This window comes from Amblyomma mixtum, chromosome 8 (genome assembly GCF_055824585.1).
Source record: "Amblyomma mixtum isolate Tamu chromosome 8, ASM5582458v1, whole genome shotgun sequence".
NCBI classification, from domain to species: domain Eukaryota; kingdom Metazoa; phylum Arthropoda; class Arachnida; order Ixodida; family Ixodidae; genus Amblyomma; species Amblyomma mixtum.
Window position 1 is genome coordinate 16,148,826 of NC_143019.1, and position 15,604 is coordinate 16,164,429.

Consider the following 15,604-nt stretch of genomic DNA (forward strand, 5'->3'; position numbering starts at 1 on the left):
GGTACTGCAAGTTTCACTTTGGTTATGAGAAGCATGAAATACGAATACATATGTTTTCCATCTCATATTTTACAGCAGTTCTTTTTCCCTTGAATGCTGCTGCCTGCTGGATAATCAAAGGTAACCTGAAACTGAGACCATGGTTCCCAGGTCTCGGCTTGAGGTCGGAGAAACGTATTGGTAGTTTCGATACAGAGATAGGGTTACTTGTCGTCAAGTTCAGTATCCATGAGCTACCCTTACGAAGTGTGCAGCAGTAAAGGACTCCAGGTTAGTATCGGACACTGCCAGGACTTTTTTAATATCACCCAAAACATCAGGACAAGGACATCTTTGCACTGAGGCCATGAGCCATAAAGCCATCACAACTGTGCAGCAGATTGCAGGTTGGTTAGGCAGCCAAACTATAACCTGGCGCTCAGCAGCAGAACGTGAGCAGGTGCCAATGGTCCCAGACGTTTTTACTGGAAATATTGTTAGGCAGACACTACCCACTGCACATCACAGAACCCTTCAGCAAATACTGAGCAGTGACAGTTATCCTTCTCATAGCTCCACAGCATGGCCCTTCCAGAAATTACACGACTCAAGAACAACAATAAAAAAATGCAGCACCGGGGAAAAATTTTAAGTTTGTTCATTCATAAATCAAACCTGTACCGTGTTTTATTAATTCACTTCAATGCTGTTGATGAAGAAAACTACGACAATTCATTCTGGAGAAAGCACACCACACCACAGCACAAGCACAGAAAGTATGAGTTGTCTGTGCTGTTCTCGCAACGGCCTGGTAGAAGCGCATTTTTGAAAGCATCTAACCTCGTAAACAAGGCTCGTTATGAAAATGCTGCTTAATAAGAACTTTTATAGCTAACAGGACGTGTCGGCATCGCTCCCGCTGGATGGGAGGCAGCTAAGAACAAAGCCACTTGTGTGGATTTGTAATAATCATATATGAGACGTGCCTTTTTTCTGTGAAAAAAATTCGAATGGTTTCAACATACATGCAGCACATGAATAATACTTTGGTCTGGGCTAGCTGGTTTGTAGCCTAACAAAGCATGGAACAACAGGGAGCATGGACATGGAGAGGCCCAGAAGCTGTGTTTCTGCGCCTTTCCATGATCTCTTCTGTTCTGGCACCAAACTATTCGAATTGAGATGTGGAAAAACTGCACAATGAGTTGGCGAACTTTCTCGTTCTTTCAACCAAAGCAAACATAGAGGCTTGTGAACACATTAACATGAGCTTGTGGTGCTTTTCCTACTTGGCATGCTTAAAAGGAGTCCTAGAAACATAATGTGGTCTCGAAACAAACAATTACGTATCTTGTAACTACATTGCTGCAAACACAACCACAGCAGCCTCTTCATGGTCGTAACTTGCAGGTCATTTCAACGAACATCTGAGGTAGTACACAAGTTCCATTCGACGAGCGCACATATTACATTCTGTCATGACTGTTCACAAACACCACACGAAGCGAATTGTACACCGGATTAGCTCGCTGCTTTGTAAAATCACATCCAAGAGCAGAACACAGTGTTTCTGCGGGAAGCCCTGCTGCTAGGCTGCTCGGCTCCGAACAGCAACAAGCCCCGTCGGTGACGTAAAACACCGCTGCTCCGCAAGGCAGGTTGGAGTGAGCCTGTCCTTCGCGTCAGAGACTACGAAGCCAGAAAGCAAACAAATCACTGTTGCAGCTAAAAAGTGCTTTCAAGGGTGGCATTCCCACGTCGCACCTCACTGTCTGGTCACGCCATCTGTCACGCCATGCAGTCCGGTGAAGCGGGAGCCACGGGCGAGTGGGGCTAGCTGGGCTGCGGCGCCGCCGTCTGGTCGTTGGGTCCCTGCGACGGCGGCCTGGACGGTTGGGTCTTCGGCTTGGGGACCTTGGCTAGGATGGGCGGAAGCTCCTTCTTCTCGTCCATGTTGCGCCACGTGTCGTACAGGGTGAGCACCTGCCGCGTGATCTCGAGGATCTTCTCCATGTCGACGTTCAAGTCGGCGAACCAGTGCTTGCAGTCGCGCTGCAGGATGACGCAGGCCACGTGCAGGCATGCCAGCGCGATCTGGTGCGGCGGGTGCAGCAGGCAGACGTCGGTGCGTAGCGAGTCGTTGACCACTTTCCAGGCCATCGAGAGCAGGCTGTCCTCGGGCCCGATGTCGTGCACGTACTGCACGAGTGGCCGGTACGGATGGTACAGCACCAGGCAGCAGTCCATCATCTCCAGCAGGTAGAACTCGCACTCGAGCACGTGGTTGATGCGGTACGGAAAGTCCTGCGGAAACACGTGCGAGAACTTGTTCTTCACTACCGTCTGACAGGTGGTCACGAGGCGGCTGTTGGAGATGACGCCGAACTCTTCCACTTTGGAAGCGAGGAAGATGCACGTCGGGGCCATCAGCAGCGGATCGACGCAACGGAGAGAGTTCCGTACGTAGAACCGCTTGAAGTAAACGGTGGCTGTGGCGATCACTTGCTGCTTCACCTTAAGCTGCTCGCCCAGTGCCTGGATGAAGTTGGCGAAGAAGATCATCAGTTTTTGGTACTCTTCTTCGCTGAGCACCTGCAAGTCGCCGTGTCGCTCGCGTAAGAGGTCTTGCCGGTCCAGCAGCCACTGTTGGTATTGCGAGCTCTGCCAAAAGTTTCCTGCCATGACTTCTGCTGCTGCTGGTAGGGTGGCGTCGCGGCTGCACAAAACACAACGATATTCAAGCGAAATGCACAGCCGGCAAAACGCGCAAGAAGAAACCGTCTACAAAGAGTCAAGGATGAAACAAAAACTACGAGCGCAAAACCAAAACTGCCCTCAGTGTGTCCAGACTCGATGTTCCTTTTCGCCGTTTCACCCTACTGCTAACGACTCTTCAGTCATAAAAGAAGCAGTGTTTAAGCAGCATACTGCTTTCGTAAAACGCTCAAAAATTTTTATCGAAGAAATAAAAATTTAATTGCAAGAAAACAGCACAGAAAAAACTGTGGCCAAGCTCTTAGCAGCGCTCGCGCTGGCAGCAGCTTCTAGACGGCACTCCAGTAGCACGAAACGAAACAGTATGGCCGCTTCCTTTCCAATGGACTGTCAGTCAAGCGAGTAGGTCAGCTTGCACAACGAGAATGACATTATGGTCTCTGCAGAGAATACGGGAAGCAGTTGTTTCAGTGCCATACTCTGGACCTTTATGTTGGCGCTCACTTACGTGGGCAGCCTGTACATCTGGAGGACAAAGGATCACAGGTGAGCGGTGCCGTTCTCGCGCCGAGATTTGCTCGAGACCGCAATGTTCTGCCGGCTGAACTTTTTAACAAGTTTGACAGCTTTCTTTTAATCCGCGCACATCCCGATTCATTGCAATGACTGAATGTCCGAGACTGGACAGTTGCATCGAGGGCTCCGAGAACGCCTGGAACGGTAAACGACGCGACCCGGCGATTTTGAAAAGAAGGTCAACAAACGCCGAGGAAGTTCATGGTTACGTAGCGGTGAACTTTTATCTCGCGGGTGCGGCCTCACCGGTTTGCCGGTGCAATGTCGCGTTCTACTTACAGTCCCACGTGCATTGAAGTGCATAGAGAGAGTGCGATGTTGATATATATCCGTCACCTTGTGCAGGGATCATCCGGCCACCATCAAGAAAAGGTTCATCAGCGTGTTCGCCATAATATGCATATCGCCTCTTTTCGTTGTCTTTGGCGCGGATCTTGGGCATTTCAAGAAGGTGCGTAGCCTGTGTGAATGTTAGCGCCGTGAATACGCCCGTGTAAGTGCGCTTTGGCATTTTAATCGCGGCATTTGTTTTCCCTTTGTGCATTGACAGAATGCCAGCGTGCCAGCGGTGATGGGTCTTCGCTTGGCAGGTCTGCTACAAGCCATTGTTCTACCGCTAGCTCTCACAATGGTAAGCTTTTCGAAGGTCTCATTCGACACCTAGGTTTAAAAATTGTGCAGCTGCAGTCGCAGCAAAATTGATTCACGTCGCGAAAACAAACATTTCACGTGCTGTTAATACCGACGTGCTTATCATGCGCATTTCTCATAAACTCTCAAAATATTCTAATTTCTTTTCAAAATGAAGGTTCTTTATGGTACCCGCCTTCATTCTTCCCGCGTAGTATTTTTTTTTTTAACAAGATTTCCTTTGGTAACAGTGTGCAGCCTTGACTGCTAAAAGCGAGGCATGTGGGAATGTTCTGGTAGCTGAGGTGTGTTCGTTTGTGTGCTTGAATCACTGTGATGTTTCGTTTGTATAGCCTTTTGTTGTCCAGTGCAGGGAATGTATGTAAACGCAGCTTAAGTTTTAAACGTCTAAACACCGTGCTTTGATAAGCCCAGAGGCTGCAAGCTCCTCAAAAGTCCAGTCATAACCCCTGCAAATTGCTTTACGTCTCATCCAGTTGCAAGCTGATGGTTGAAATTCCATCGCTGTGAGAGGGCTATACATTGTTGTCGGCTGTAGCCAGGTCAAGTCCATGGAAAGACAAAAGCATTTCCCATTGTTTCCTAGTTAGCCGCGACCTGTGTCAGCTGCTGCTTCCCTATCCAAGCAAGTTTCATGTGGCTCATTCAGATGACCATTTTCATCATCCATCTCAAAAGTGTGTAGATGCGATGGAAGCCCTAAATCTCAACAAGAACGGCAAGCTGGCCATGTTATTCGTATTTTGCTGTAGTGGGTAACCAGTGCATAAAAGAGCACAGTACCTTGTCATGTGGTATGTGTTCTTTTGTCCGCATTATTTTGTGCGCTGGTTATCCGCCGTGGATCTGAGCTCGAGAAACTGTGTATAAGCTGAATACGCAGGCTGGTAATTTCAGAGAACTTTTGCGTAACTATTCACCGCGACAAAATCGTGCAATATTGCATTTTCAGCTCTGCACCTGCGCCGAGATTGGTGGGAAGTACTAAAGTGGGCGTAACCACTTGACCACTTCAACCTGACTTCACCTTCAGGTTGAATGTGCCCCACAGTGCTATGAGGCTGAGGCTCAGAATGGATCAGTTGAACGGGATCAGAATACTCCATTTCACCCATTTTAATGTGAAGGGTTGAGGAGCGCTTTAAAGGGACCAATCTCATCACCCCACCCAACTCTGCAACACCTAGCTTGATATCAAGGGGAGGGCTGTGCATCACAAAGCTTAAACTTCTATGACATGTTTGTGGCCTTGTGTTGTAAAGACAGGTTGACACTGATTCCATGTGGTGGGATGGGGTAAAACATTAAAGGAGCACTAGAGGGAAGTAGCAAGCCTGACTAAATTAGTAGGTTAGTGTTCCAGGGTGGCATATATATTGTCACGGAACCAAGGCAGGGGACACCGTTCGCCAGCAGCACTAACAGAATCAGCCCTCAGGGCGCGTGAGCCAACTCTCTCCTCTTTTTCTTCTGATGCCACCTGGGGCCACCTGGTGGCATTACTCTCCCTCCCGGAAAAAAAGAAAGGGGATATGGAAAACCACTACGACGCCACGAGGTGACTGAAGGAAGTAGGGGAACAACAATCGAAGGGGCAAAATGACAGGGGGAAAACGGGCCTCTGCGGAAAAAACAAAAACCGAAACAACTGTGCAAGCGCTGTCAGTGCGTGAAAAAGGGCTTCATACGCAGTACGTGCACTACTTCTGGCTGGGGTCGACGGCGCGCACTGTGCACAGAACCGTCCGGCAGAACTTCATAAGTCACATCTGTTATGCGACGCAACATTCTGTATGGGCCGAAGTAGCGGCATAAGAGTTTTTCCGACATGCCTGGGCGACGGACAGGGGTCCATACCCGCACTTGGTCGTCCGGTTGGTACTCGACGTGGCGGTGTCGCTGGTTGTAGCGGCGTGCATCTGAGCCCTGTTGCCTCCTGATGTGCATGCGGGCGAGTTGGCGGGCTTCCTCCGCGTTTTGGAGAAATTCTTCGGCGTGTGGCGTGAGCGCCCGGTCGTCAGCAGTGCATGGAAACATGGCATCCAACATGGTGTGCACATCGTGCCCATAAACAAGGCGAAATGGCGTAAAGTGAGTGGTTTCTTGTACTGCCGTATTGTACGCGAAAGTCACGTATGGAAGGATCTCGTCCCAAGTCTTATGCTGGACGTCTACGTACATAGCAAGCATGTCTGCTATAGTTTTGTTGAGTCTCTCGGTGAGCCCATTGGACTGCGGGTGGTAGGCAGTAGTTTTGCAATGGCTGGTATGGCTCAACTTGAATACCTCGTGCATGAGCTGCGCTGTGAAAGCCGTTCCCCGATCGGTTATTACGCTGGACGGGGCGCCGTGTCGCAGAACAATGCGATGCATGAAGAACGGCGCAATTTCAGACGATGTGTCACGCGGCACCGCTTTGGTTTCGGCATAGCGTGTCAGGTAGTCTGTGGCGACAATTATCCACTTATTGCCGGCCAATCATTTTCATAAAGAGCAGGTCTTAGATAAACTGGAAATCGATGTAAACGCGAAAGGCGTAAAATAGCACCCCAGGCAAATTCTAATTGGTGTGTGCAGTCATTTGCATATTTCGCTGACCATGTTTTGATTCGTCAGTTGCCTCTAAATTTTGTATGAGATTGGACAACCATTTGCAAGGGTGGATTTATAGGCTAATCTTTGTGTGTGTGTGTGTGGGGGGGGGGGGGGGAGGGGGGGGCAGGTTTTTTTAGCTTCCTGTGTCGACAAAATGGAGTTGTTTGTAACTTTCACGTGACATTTTAATGCCCGAGCATTACAGGGTTCAGCCCAATCTATTATTACTAGCACTTTGTTGTATGAGCTACTTGACAGGCTTGCATCCTTTTCTCGTTAATTTCTCTTTTCCTCCTTTTTTCTTTTATTAATGTAGGTGCTCTTTGCGGGACCTCTGGTACTGCACTATTTTGATGGGGTCTGGAGCCTTTACATGGGCAAGTAGCCTCCTCCCATTTTCATCATTTCAATTTTCGTGTGGTGCTTTAGTCAGATATAGCAGCACGAGACAATTCATACATTCTTGTAATTCCCCGTCGTCTGTTTTACTCGAAATTCAGAACCGCGCTACTGGTACTTGAACCTGAGGAACCTCATCTGGCTCAGGAACCATGTTGTGGTAAGTGCCGTGCAACCGTTCACGAAGCCCATGTAATGAGTGTGTGTGTATGCTGACTCACTTTATTTTCATTTTCTTCTAGGCACCATTTTCAGAAGAGTTCACGTTTCGTGCCTGCATGCTTCCCATTCTGGTGCCTTGCTTGGGCCACCGAGCCGCTGTTATCATCTGTCCGCTGTTCTTTGGCGTCGGTGAGTGTTCCGCGATTTCACTAGCATCAGCCGTCTTCGGTTTGAATTGTTCTCTCTATGGCTTGCCGTAAGGAGTGACAGCTGTAATATCCGGTGCAAATTCATGGTGCAGGCACAGCCTACTGTCAATAATTTTAACTTGAGCGGGGATGAGAATTTATTTAAATTAGTAAGAACCTTTTGAATATGCTTGATGTTCACGGCACCAGAAGCATCGTTTCAAATAAATTGGATGTTCCACTTAACACAGTGACTGCGTCATTGGTGGTTCACCAGTAGGTCATTGTGTATTCATGCTGTGTGGCCACCACTACTGAGTCACGCGATGAAGCGCGGGACATCTCGAATTTTTCAAGGAACCTGCGAAAAGCTCAAATTCCTAGTGTTCCTGTAAATGCTCACTGTAAACGACTGGGGCATCACTGGCGGTATTTGATGCTTTCCTTGCTTGCGTAACATCTGCTCCTTGCGGGAGCGTTTATAGGAACACTACATATACCAGGTCGCATTTGCCGTCTACTGGCGGTTCAGATATGCTGGCTTTGCCAGTGCCTCACTGACGGGTCATGCTGCATCCAAGAAAATATAAGGGAGGCTCACCAGTGACCATGCACACAGGGATTAGGGCTCTGAAAATCGTTGCTGTAGTGAACATGTTAATGAGAGTCCACTGGGCTGTACCAAACAGATGGGGCCAACAGTCGAGAGGCACTGCATTAGTCCTTGTCTCATCTCTTACCTGCTACCCTTGTTTGTTTGTTTGTTGAGTGGTCCACTGCTACTAGGTGGTTCAGGACTTCTTTCCTTGTTACGTAATAATCAGACATTGTCTGCGAATTCATGTGGCACTGTTTTCCTGCTTTCTTTACTGTGCTCATTAAAAACTGCTTATGAAAGCATCTCAATTGTGTTTTTTTTTCTTCCAGCACATTTCCATCATCTCATCGAGAGGCTGAGAAGGACAAACAATGTAAAGCTGGCAGTCATGCAGTCTGGTGAGTGTCAACTTGGTCACTTGTGGTGGACATACATGGGCCCTTTTATTTTTGTGCTGGGTAGCTTTTTTTGCTGCTACAGGACAGAGAAAACAAGAGTTCAAACATTCGATAATCTCATAGCGATGGTTTTGCTGATTAGAAGGCGGGTGAACCATGGCATCATTCCTTCTAAAACCGAAGTGCGTGGTGTTCCAAAATGGTCTTTACAACATTGGTCACATATATTTCAGAAATTGGGATAGGTAGAAAGGGGCAGCTTGCTGCATAATGTTCACGGACACCTAAAGTTTCAGTAGCACTTTAACAGTGTTCACTGTGTGCGCCACCTGCACGCAGGATATCTAAGTGATATTCTAGTGCCTGCCATGTCCATTGTAGCATGTGCTCATTAACGTGTGCAGTTGCTACTGTGATGCGAGCTCACAGTTCCTGCAGGTCCCATATGGGGGGCAGTTGACCGTATCCTTCACTTAGCCCTGAAGAAAAAAAGTCTATGGGGTCTATGTCTGGAGGCCAGGGAATGTGTCCTCCTTGGCGAATCCAGCGACCTGGAAATGGGTTGTTCAGGGCATCCCTAACGATCAAGGCCCAGTGAGGAGGGGCACTACCCTGCTGGAAGGTGCCAGGCTGCAGTTTTTGGGTCTGTGGCAGTGCAAACAGCTGCAACATGCCCAGATAGACAGTCAGGGCATTCCTAACGATCAAGGCCCAGTGAGGAGGGGCACTATCCTGCTGGACGATGTCAGGCTGCAGTTTTTGGGTCTGTGGCAATGCAAACAGTGCCCAGATAGACAGCCTAGGTTACTGATGCCTTTGCGAAGAAAAACAGACCTGCCACATGGTCATGACGAAGACCACGCCAAACGTTTACTTTTGGACTGTTGCGATGAATTTCTGTGTTACCTGCAAAGAACAAAACTTTAGGCGTGTGTGAACATTACGCCGCAAGCCACGCCTCTCTGCCCATTTTATATGTGATCAAAGTTCGAAAGATCATTTTGGAACACCCTGTACATCGAATGATGTCTGCAGCTAGGTGATTGTACAGGAGATCTTAGCAGCAGTACACATTGTGTAGCTTAGCCCAATGTCTGCAGATGATTGCTGAGATAGCCGCTTCACCATGGCTTCGGCATGTACTGCAGCGGTCGCATTGCTCTTTTTCATGCCACCTCAGTGCGTTGGCTGTTCTAGTGCCTATGAGCTGTTAGCAGCATCTGCAGGCACATTGCTTCTTTTCATTTTCATCTTTTTTTTTTTTTTCAGTGTTTCAATTTGCATACACAACAGTCTTTGGTGCCTACTCTGTCTACTTGTTCCTGAGGACAGGTATGTGCTTATTTTGACAGAACAGGGGGTCATGGTTTGCAAAAGTCTTGCCATTGTAGCATGGCATAGTGCATTTTGCACCTAACTAAGTAAATAGAACGCAGCTCAGGGTTCTGACCCTGGAGCCAGCCATGTCACTTCCACAGATTTAGATAAGCCAGGCTTTTTTGTATGTTGGCTTCCTGACTGTTACATTCATTTCACTTGTTAGATAAACAAAGGAAAAGTACAAACAGTCAACATGGGCTTACCACTCTTTGAAATTAAACCTATGAGAGAAAGTCTGTGAGGAGTTAAATGTGTTTAAATTCTTGACAAGTCTTCAATGGATGTTAGCTACAATTTTGCAGTTCAAATGTCTTGCACCTGAAATTGAGTTTTCCTGTTGTAAGGCATCTTCATCTCTTGAAGAAGCATCAGCAGTGTTACAGAAGCCCAGCTATGAGATTTCTTTGAAGCAAAAACTTGATGTAGTGGTCCTCGTTGTCCGTCAGTCCTAGAGGTTATCTGCTCACCTTTACAACTCATTATAACCTGCTATACTTTGATTCTGAGGAGGGGTGCGAGGCAAAACAGAAAACAATTCTGCACTGCTATTCACTGCGTGCTCACGAGAGATATCCTGAGGATTAGATTTTTAAGAGCTAGGAATAAAGGCTAATGGCAAACACCTATTAATCTCTGATTTGCTTGCGCCGCCGCGGTGGCTCAGTGGTTATGGTGCTCGGCTGCTGACCCAAAAGACGCGGGTTCGATCCCGGCCGCGGCGGCTGGAATTTCTTTGGAGGAGAAATTCTAGAGGCCCGTGTACTGTGCGATGTCAGTGCATGTTAAAGAACCCCAGGTGGTCGAAATTTCCGGAGCCCCTCACTACGGTGTCTCTCATAGCCTTAGTCGCTTTGGGACGTTAAACCCCATAAACCAACCAACCAATCTGATTTGCTTGCGAAATTTTCCCTCTAAGTAGCTTAGAAAAGGAATTGATGTGCAAAATTGATGACCGAAACATTCAAGGTGGATCGGCAAGACTAAGAATGAAAATGAAGAAAACTAAAGTAATGTTCAGCAGTGGGTTAGGGACCAACCAGTTTATGATAGGCGACAGTATATTGGAAGTGGTAAGGGACCACTTCTGTTGCATCGCCGCATATCATATACCGTTGGAAGAGTAGTGACCGCAGATCCGACCCATGAGAGAGAAATAGCTAGGAGCAGTGGAAATATGTGACTGTGGCTGGGAGAATCGGATTGGGGTGGAGTGCATATGGCAGATACTCCGATGTCATGAATAGAGCAGAAACTTGGGAGGCTAACGAAAAGGCTTGGAATCAGGGAATGGATGTGAGTTGATGATATCCTGGTCCATGTGAAGAAGAGGAAATGGGCATGGGCGGGCATGTAATGTAGAGTGTAGATAACTGGTTATGGTTCAGGGTTGCAGAACGGATTCGAAAAGAAGGCAAGTGTAGCAGGGGGCGACAGAGACTCAGGTGAGCAGATGAGATTGGGATGTTTGCGGGGATAGGGTAGGCTCAGGACAGGGTTAATTGGAGGGATGTGGGTGGGTGAAGCCTTTGCCCTGCAGTGGGCGGAGTTGGACTGGGGGGGTGATGATGACAATGACAGTGGTACTGGCCTTGGTGCAGGCCACTTTGTTGCACCATTTGTGGCCCATGCCTTCTGCAACCACATGGGATTCCCAGACGTGGCCGAGGTGTTCGGCTACAAGCAGCCACGGCTGACGCTGCTCCTGCTGGCATTCTTGATGGGACTTCTGGGCTGGGCATCGCTGCTGGAGCCCTTGACCCAGCCCCACCTCTACTCAAACGAACTCTACTCTCAACCTTTATGACGCAGCACGATACTTGCACAAACAGGTGTTCTCGTGAAGTGCCCCAGTCAAAGGTCTCTTTCTCTCTTCTCTGCGTTTGTGAACCATCATTTCACCACTAACTCATTGGTTTAGGAAACTGCCTGCAGTCATAGTGGGCTTTCTGCTGTCAGGTGTGTGTGCAATTGTGGACTAGGAAATGCATGTTTCAGAGGCAACAGATACAGTTGACGGAAATTATTGGGCGACGCCGTTTGCAACGTCTATTGCACCATGCCTCATAGGCTCGAAGGTTTTTGTGCAAAACGTTGAGATAAATATGTAGTTTAAATCAATGACTCATCGCATTGCAGTGCTGTATTTAACTGTTTAGGAGTGGGGATTTTGCGCTCTAAGCAAGGCTACATGATGGCTGCTTGCACTCATGTGATGGGTTAGTGTGACGGGCAGCACTAAGTCAGAAAGCCAATGAATTAATATAATGGGCATTAACTGCATGTTCATTATTCATCCTACAAGTTGCTCTGTTAATTGCATCTGTTGCCCTGTGAGCATTTATCTTTAACTTGTTCAGCGGATAGGGCTGCGCTATGGCAGTGGTGACTAATGCATGGTTGTTGTCATTGGCTCAATCAGAGAGACTTACCAGCTCATGACATTGTTGCTTATGTGTTGGCTCGGTACCTTCGAGTGTCACAGACGACGTAGAATGAGTGTTCTGGTTGTGGAAAAGCTCATGTTTTCACAGTGAAGCCACAGAATGTTTTCATTGTGGCACCTTACATTTTGATAACTGTGATCATTTCAACAGTGGAATAGCAGGGATCTGCACTTGTTTTTACTGCTTACAAACAACTAAGTAGCGTGCAACGTGAGCACATCTAAGCGTGCCTTATTGGCACTAGGGAATTGACGAACGTCCCAAGTTGTGTGTTAAAAGGCGCAGGTCTGCCTGAGACACTGGAGTACCTTTTTTTTTTTAGGGAAAAAGCAGCATCTGCAGCATTGCAGCTTTGAAAATATTGACCCATTAGGAAGTATAGGAACACAACTTCTATATTCTTTCTCAAGAAGTTTTTCATTAGGGTAGCATGCTCCCTGAAGGTAAACTCTTGAAGCCCAAGTTTTCTTTTTGTCCTCTTTTACGATATTGTTATTTATGTTTCATGGACTGACCTCAGTGAAATGTAGCAGATCACATTTAGTACCAATGCAAAAATATCACTTTACATTTTGTTTTACATTGTCATTGTTTGCTCTTATAGTGTGCATTGGTGTTGTGTGTAGTGGCTGTGAACAGTGTGTGATAACTTATACTTTGTGTAGTGCTGACTATTCATTATGCTGTATTGTTGTACACAGTGAGAGCTTGAAAAGCACTCACTTTGTGATCAGATTTTAGCACTCTGGAATTTATAGCAGTGATACGTGCACTAAATTTATACCTGTAAAAGCTATAGTACTATAATATGCTGGCATGCTTCACAATACATAGTTCATGAAGGTACTGAACTGGAGTATCTATGAGACATGTTTGAAGTTATTAGTGAAATGTTTTATGGAGCTGTTTTGCATGTCTGTTAAAAATAAACTGCCAGAAACATATTTTTTGCGGAATAAAGCTCACCTTTGTAAAGAGTGCGATAGTTTATTGGGTGCCATGAAGCATATATCATGATCATAACACTCAAATCATGTGTGTGTAGTTCAGATGTTTAATCTTGTTCCAGCATAGTAAAGAGTGACTGAGGCATTGAAATGTTTTCTTGCTTGGCTGATGCGAGAATTACAATGTGGTGCCAAGATCATTTGGAGTACATTGACACTATTACAGAGTGAGCATATTGCAGCTTGTGATTGCAGTACTGTAAAGTTGATTAAAAAATCTTTGAGAAGTACAGTATGTCCCATACTTAGATTGGGCGAAAGGAAAAGGAAAATAATGTCGCCTTAGCCGCACCAGCTAAGGCGCAATGGACTGATTGGAAAAATGCATCAGTGATGTTACCAATAGTTAGAGAGTTTTTAAAAATCTGCCGCAGACATGTTACTGCATATTTTTGGCCATGGTCCTGCGAAGGTTTGTCTTCAACACCCAGACAGGCACTAAAAGAAGGCATTTCAAAAACACTTCAGTTCACAATATGCTGACTGCACAACATTAAGTGAGCTGTTGTCACATCTTTCAATTTCCTCTGTTTTAGTTTTTAGCTGATCTGCCATGTAATTAGTGGTGTGCTGTTATTTATGACAACCATTTTTCACAGAGTACCTATAAAGCTCCGGAACAAGCCACACTTTGTTTGTTGATTGCTGAGAATTTTATGAGCATGCAAATCACAGTGTACAAAAAGTGCAAAGTCTCTTGAGCCAAGGGAAGCGCAGGGAGATGCTTCTGACATCTATTATGATTATTTTTTTTTTGGAGCATGTTAGTAATCATTGTAGGTGGGAGATAAGTTTGACAGAGTAGAGGAAAATATTGTATGCTGCTGATGGTAGTCAAACCACTGCAAGCTACAAGCAGAGGTTTTTGGTGCAGCTCCTACTAGTGGCAGGATCTCTTATACTTTCTCAAATGATATCCCATCTACGGTGATTGCTCAGTTGCTTACCCTTTCTACCAGAAAGAAAAACTAACATTACCTGCTGCTTTCCTTAGTTTCAAAGACTGCACTGTGTCATAGTGCCGCAACAAGCCTCTCATCTCCCTTATTCTTGTCTGCTCATTGGATTGTACTGAATGTCATGCCCCTGCCAAAACGCTGCATGAAGTCTTGTGCAGTTAAAATGTGGATAACCCAAGTGCGTGAACTTCGCGCCTTTCTGCACTTGGGGAACTTTCACTATGGCCTCCGAGATTACCCGCGCGCTCGTTTCGATACAAGGGCGGGCGTGTGATCTTGGAGGCCATGCTTTTACGGTTGTAATTCGCAGTGCTGCTGGTAGGTGGCGCCACCGTGCCACTGCCGCGGTTCTGCATCTTGCGCGCGCGTACTTGGCTTGCTGGAGCCTGCCGGAGTGTTGCGCTGGTCACTGGAATGCTCACTTGTGAGCAGTTTTGCAAGCTTGTGGTCGGAACAAAATTGTGCTATGGGCCATGGATTCGGAAAACGTTATCCCCGCTAGTTTACGCACACTGTTACTTTTGATTTTGCAGGATATGCCTGCTACGGTTGGAAACAGAAAACGTGACCTGTGCGTTTAGGTTAACTACTGGCATCCTTTTGTGCGTAATTATGAGTACGTTTTGAGTCGCTTTGATTCGTTAGACCCCCATTAACTGAACTATGAGTGCACTCTTCACGAACTTCCCATTTTCGGCTGAGCCCCGCCGCGGTGGCTCAGTAGTTACGGTGCTCGGCTGCTGACCCAAATGACGCGGGTTCGATCCCGGCCGCGGCGGCCGAATTTCGATGGAGGCGAAATTCTAGAGGCCCGTGTACTGTGCGATGTCAGTGCACGTTAAAGAACCCCAGGTGGTCGAAATTTCCGGAGCCCTTCACTACGGCGTCCCTCATAGCCTGAGTCGCTTTGGGACGTTAAACCCGAATAAACCAAACCAAACATTTTCGGCCGAAGTCATTGAGCGAAAGAAGCTCTCCACTACGTTTGCGTGAAATAAGATTTAAGGCGTACTGCGTTGGTTTTGCTTACAGCTCTCCTGGAGGGCCCGATGGGAAAACTCTCATAGCGCATATATGTTCCAAACACATGCTCCACGCACATGCTGATGGCTTCGTGCGCACGCTCGCAACATGAAGATCGGTGTATGGTTGGTGGTTGACCGGAGCTTTTAGCGGACTAATTTATTGGGTGCAGGGTCTCAGTGAAAAATATTTAACATTGTACGTTCCGCGTCTGTACATATATTTTTATACATTAAAGAGATGTTATGTGCTTCGACTTTCGTCATTTTATTCGCGTTTATCTTTTTACGGCTGTATGGGAGGGCTGCGCTTAGAGAAAGCGGTAACTTGAGTTCCGATGAACCGCTGCGATGAACATGACACACGAGCGGAGTTCGTCTGCGATTGATGTACGAACTCGTTATAACGAAATAATCGATGTAACGAACCTACGTCTATAACGAAGTAATCGCCTGGCCCTTTCAACTTGGGTATAACAAGGTTCGACAGCATGTCCATGCAAAATTTAATTGCAATATCGTACTATACAT

The 15,604-nt window shown here is 46.9% G+C and overlaps 2 protein-coding genes across 2 annotated transcripts; one reads left to right on the forward strand and one right to left on the reverse strand.

Annotated features, from left to right (window-relative positions):
* Positions 1-277: 277 nt before the first annotated feature.
* On the reverse strand, positions 278-2,826 carry CycC (cyclin C). The gene has a single exon (XM_089556654.1). The coding sequence runs from the start codon at positions 2,659-2,661 to the stop codon at positions 1,813-1,815; it is 849 nt and encodes a 282-aa protein (XP_089412780.1). The 5' UTR covers positions 2,662-2,826; the 3' UTR covers positions 278-1,812.
* A 207-nt stretch (positions 2,827-3,033) lies between these two features.
* On the forward strand, positions 3,034-15,330 carry Sras (Ras converting CAAX endopeptidase Sras). The gene is made up of 9 exons (XM_089556653.1): positions 3,034-3,240; positions 3,616-3,721; positions 3,821-3,901; positions 6,833-6,893; positions 7,017-7,075; positions 7,158-7,266; positions 8,193-8,261; positions 9,531-9,593; positions 11,240-15,330. The coding sequence occupies exons 1-9, from the start codon at positions 3,128-3,130 to the stop codon at positions 11,443-11,445; spliced, it is 867 nt and encodes a 288-aa protein (XP_089412779.1). The 5' UTR covers positions 3,034-3,127; the 3' UTR covers positions 11,446-15,330.
* The last annotated feature ends 274 nt before the right edge of the window (positions 15,331-15,604 follow it).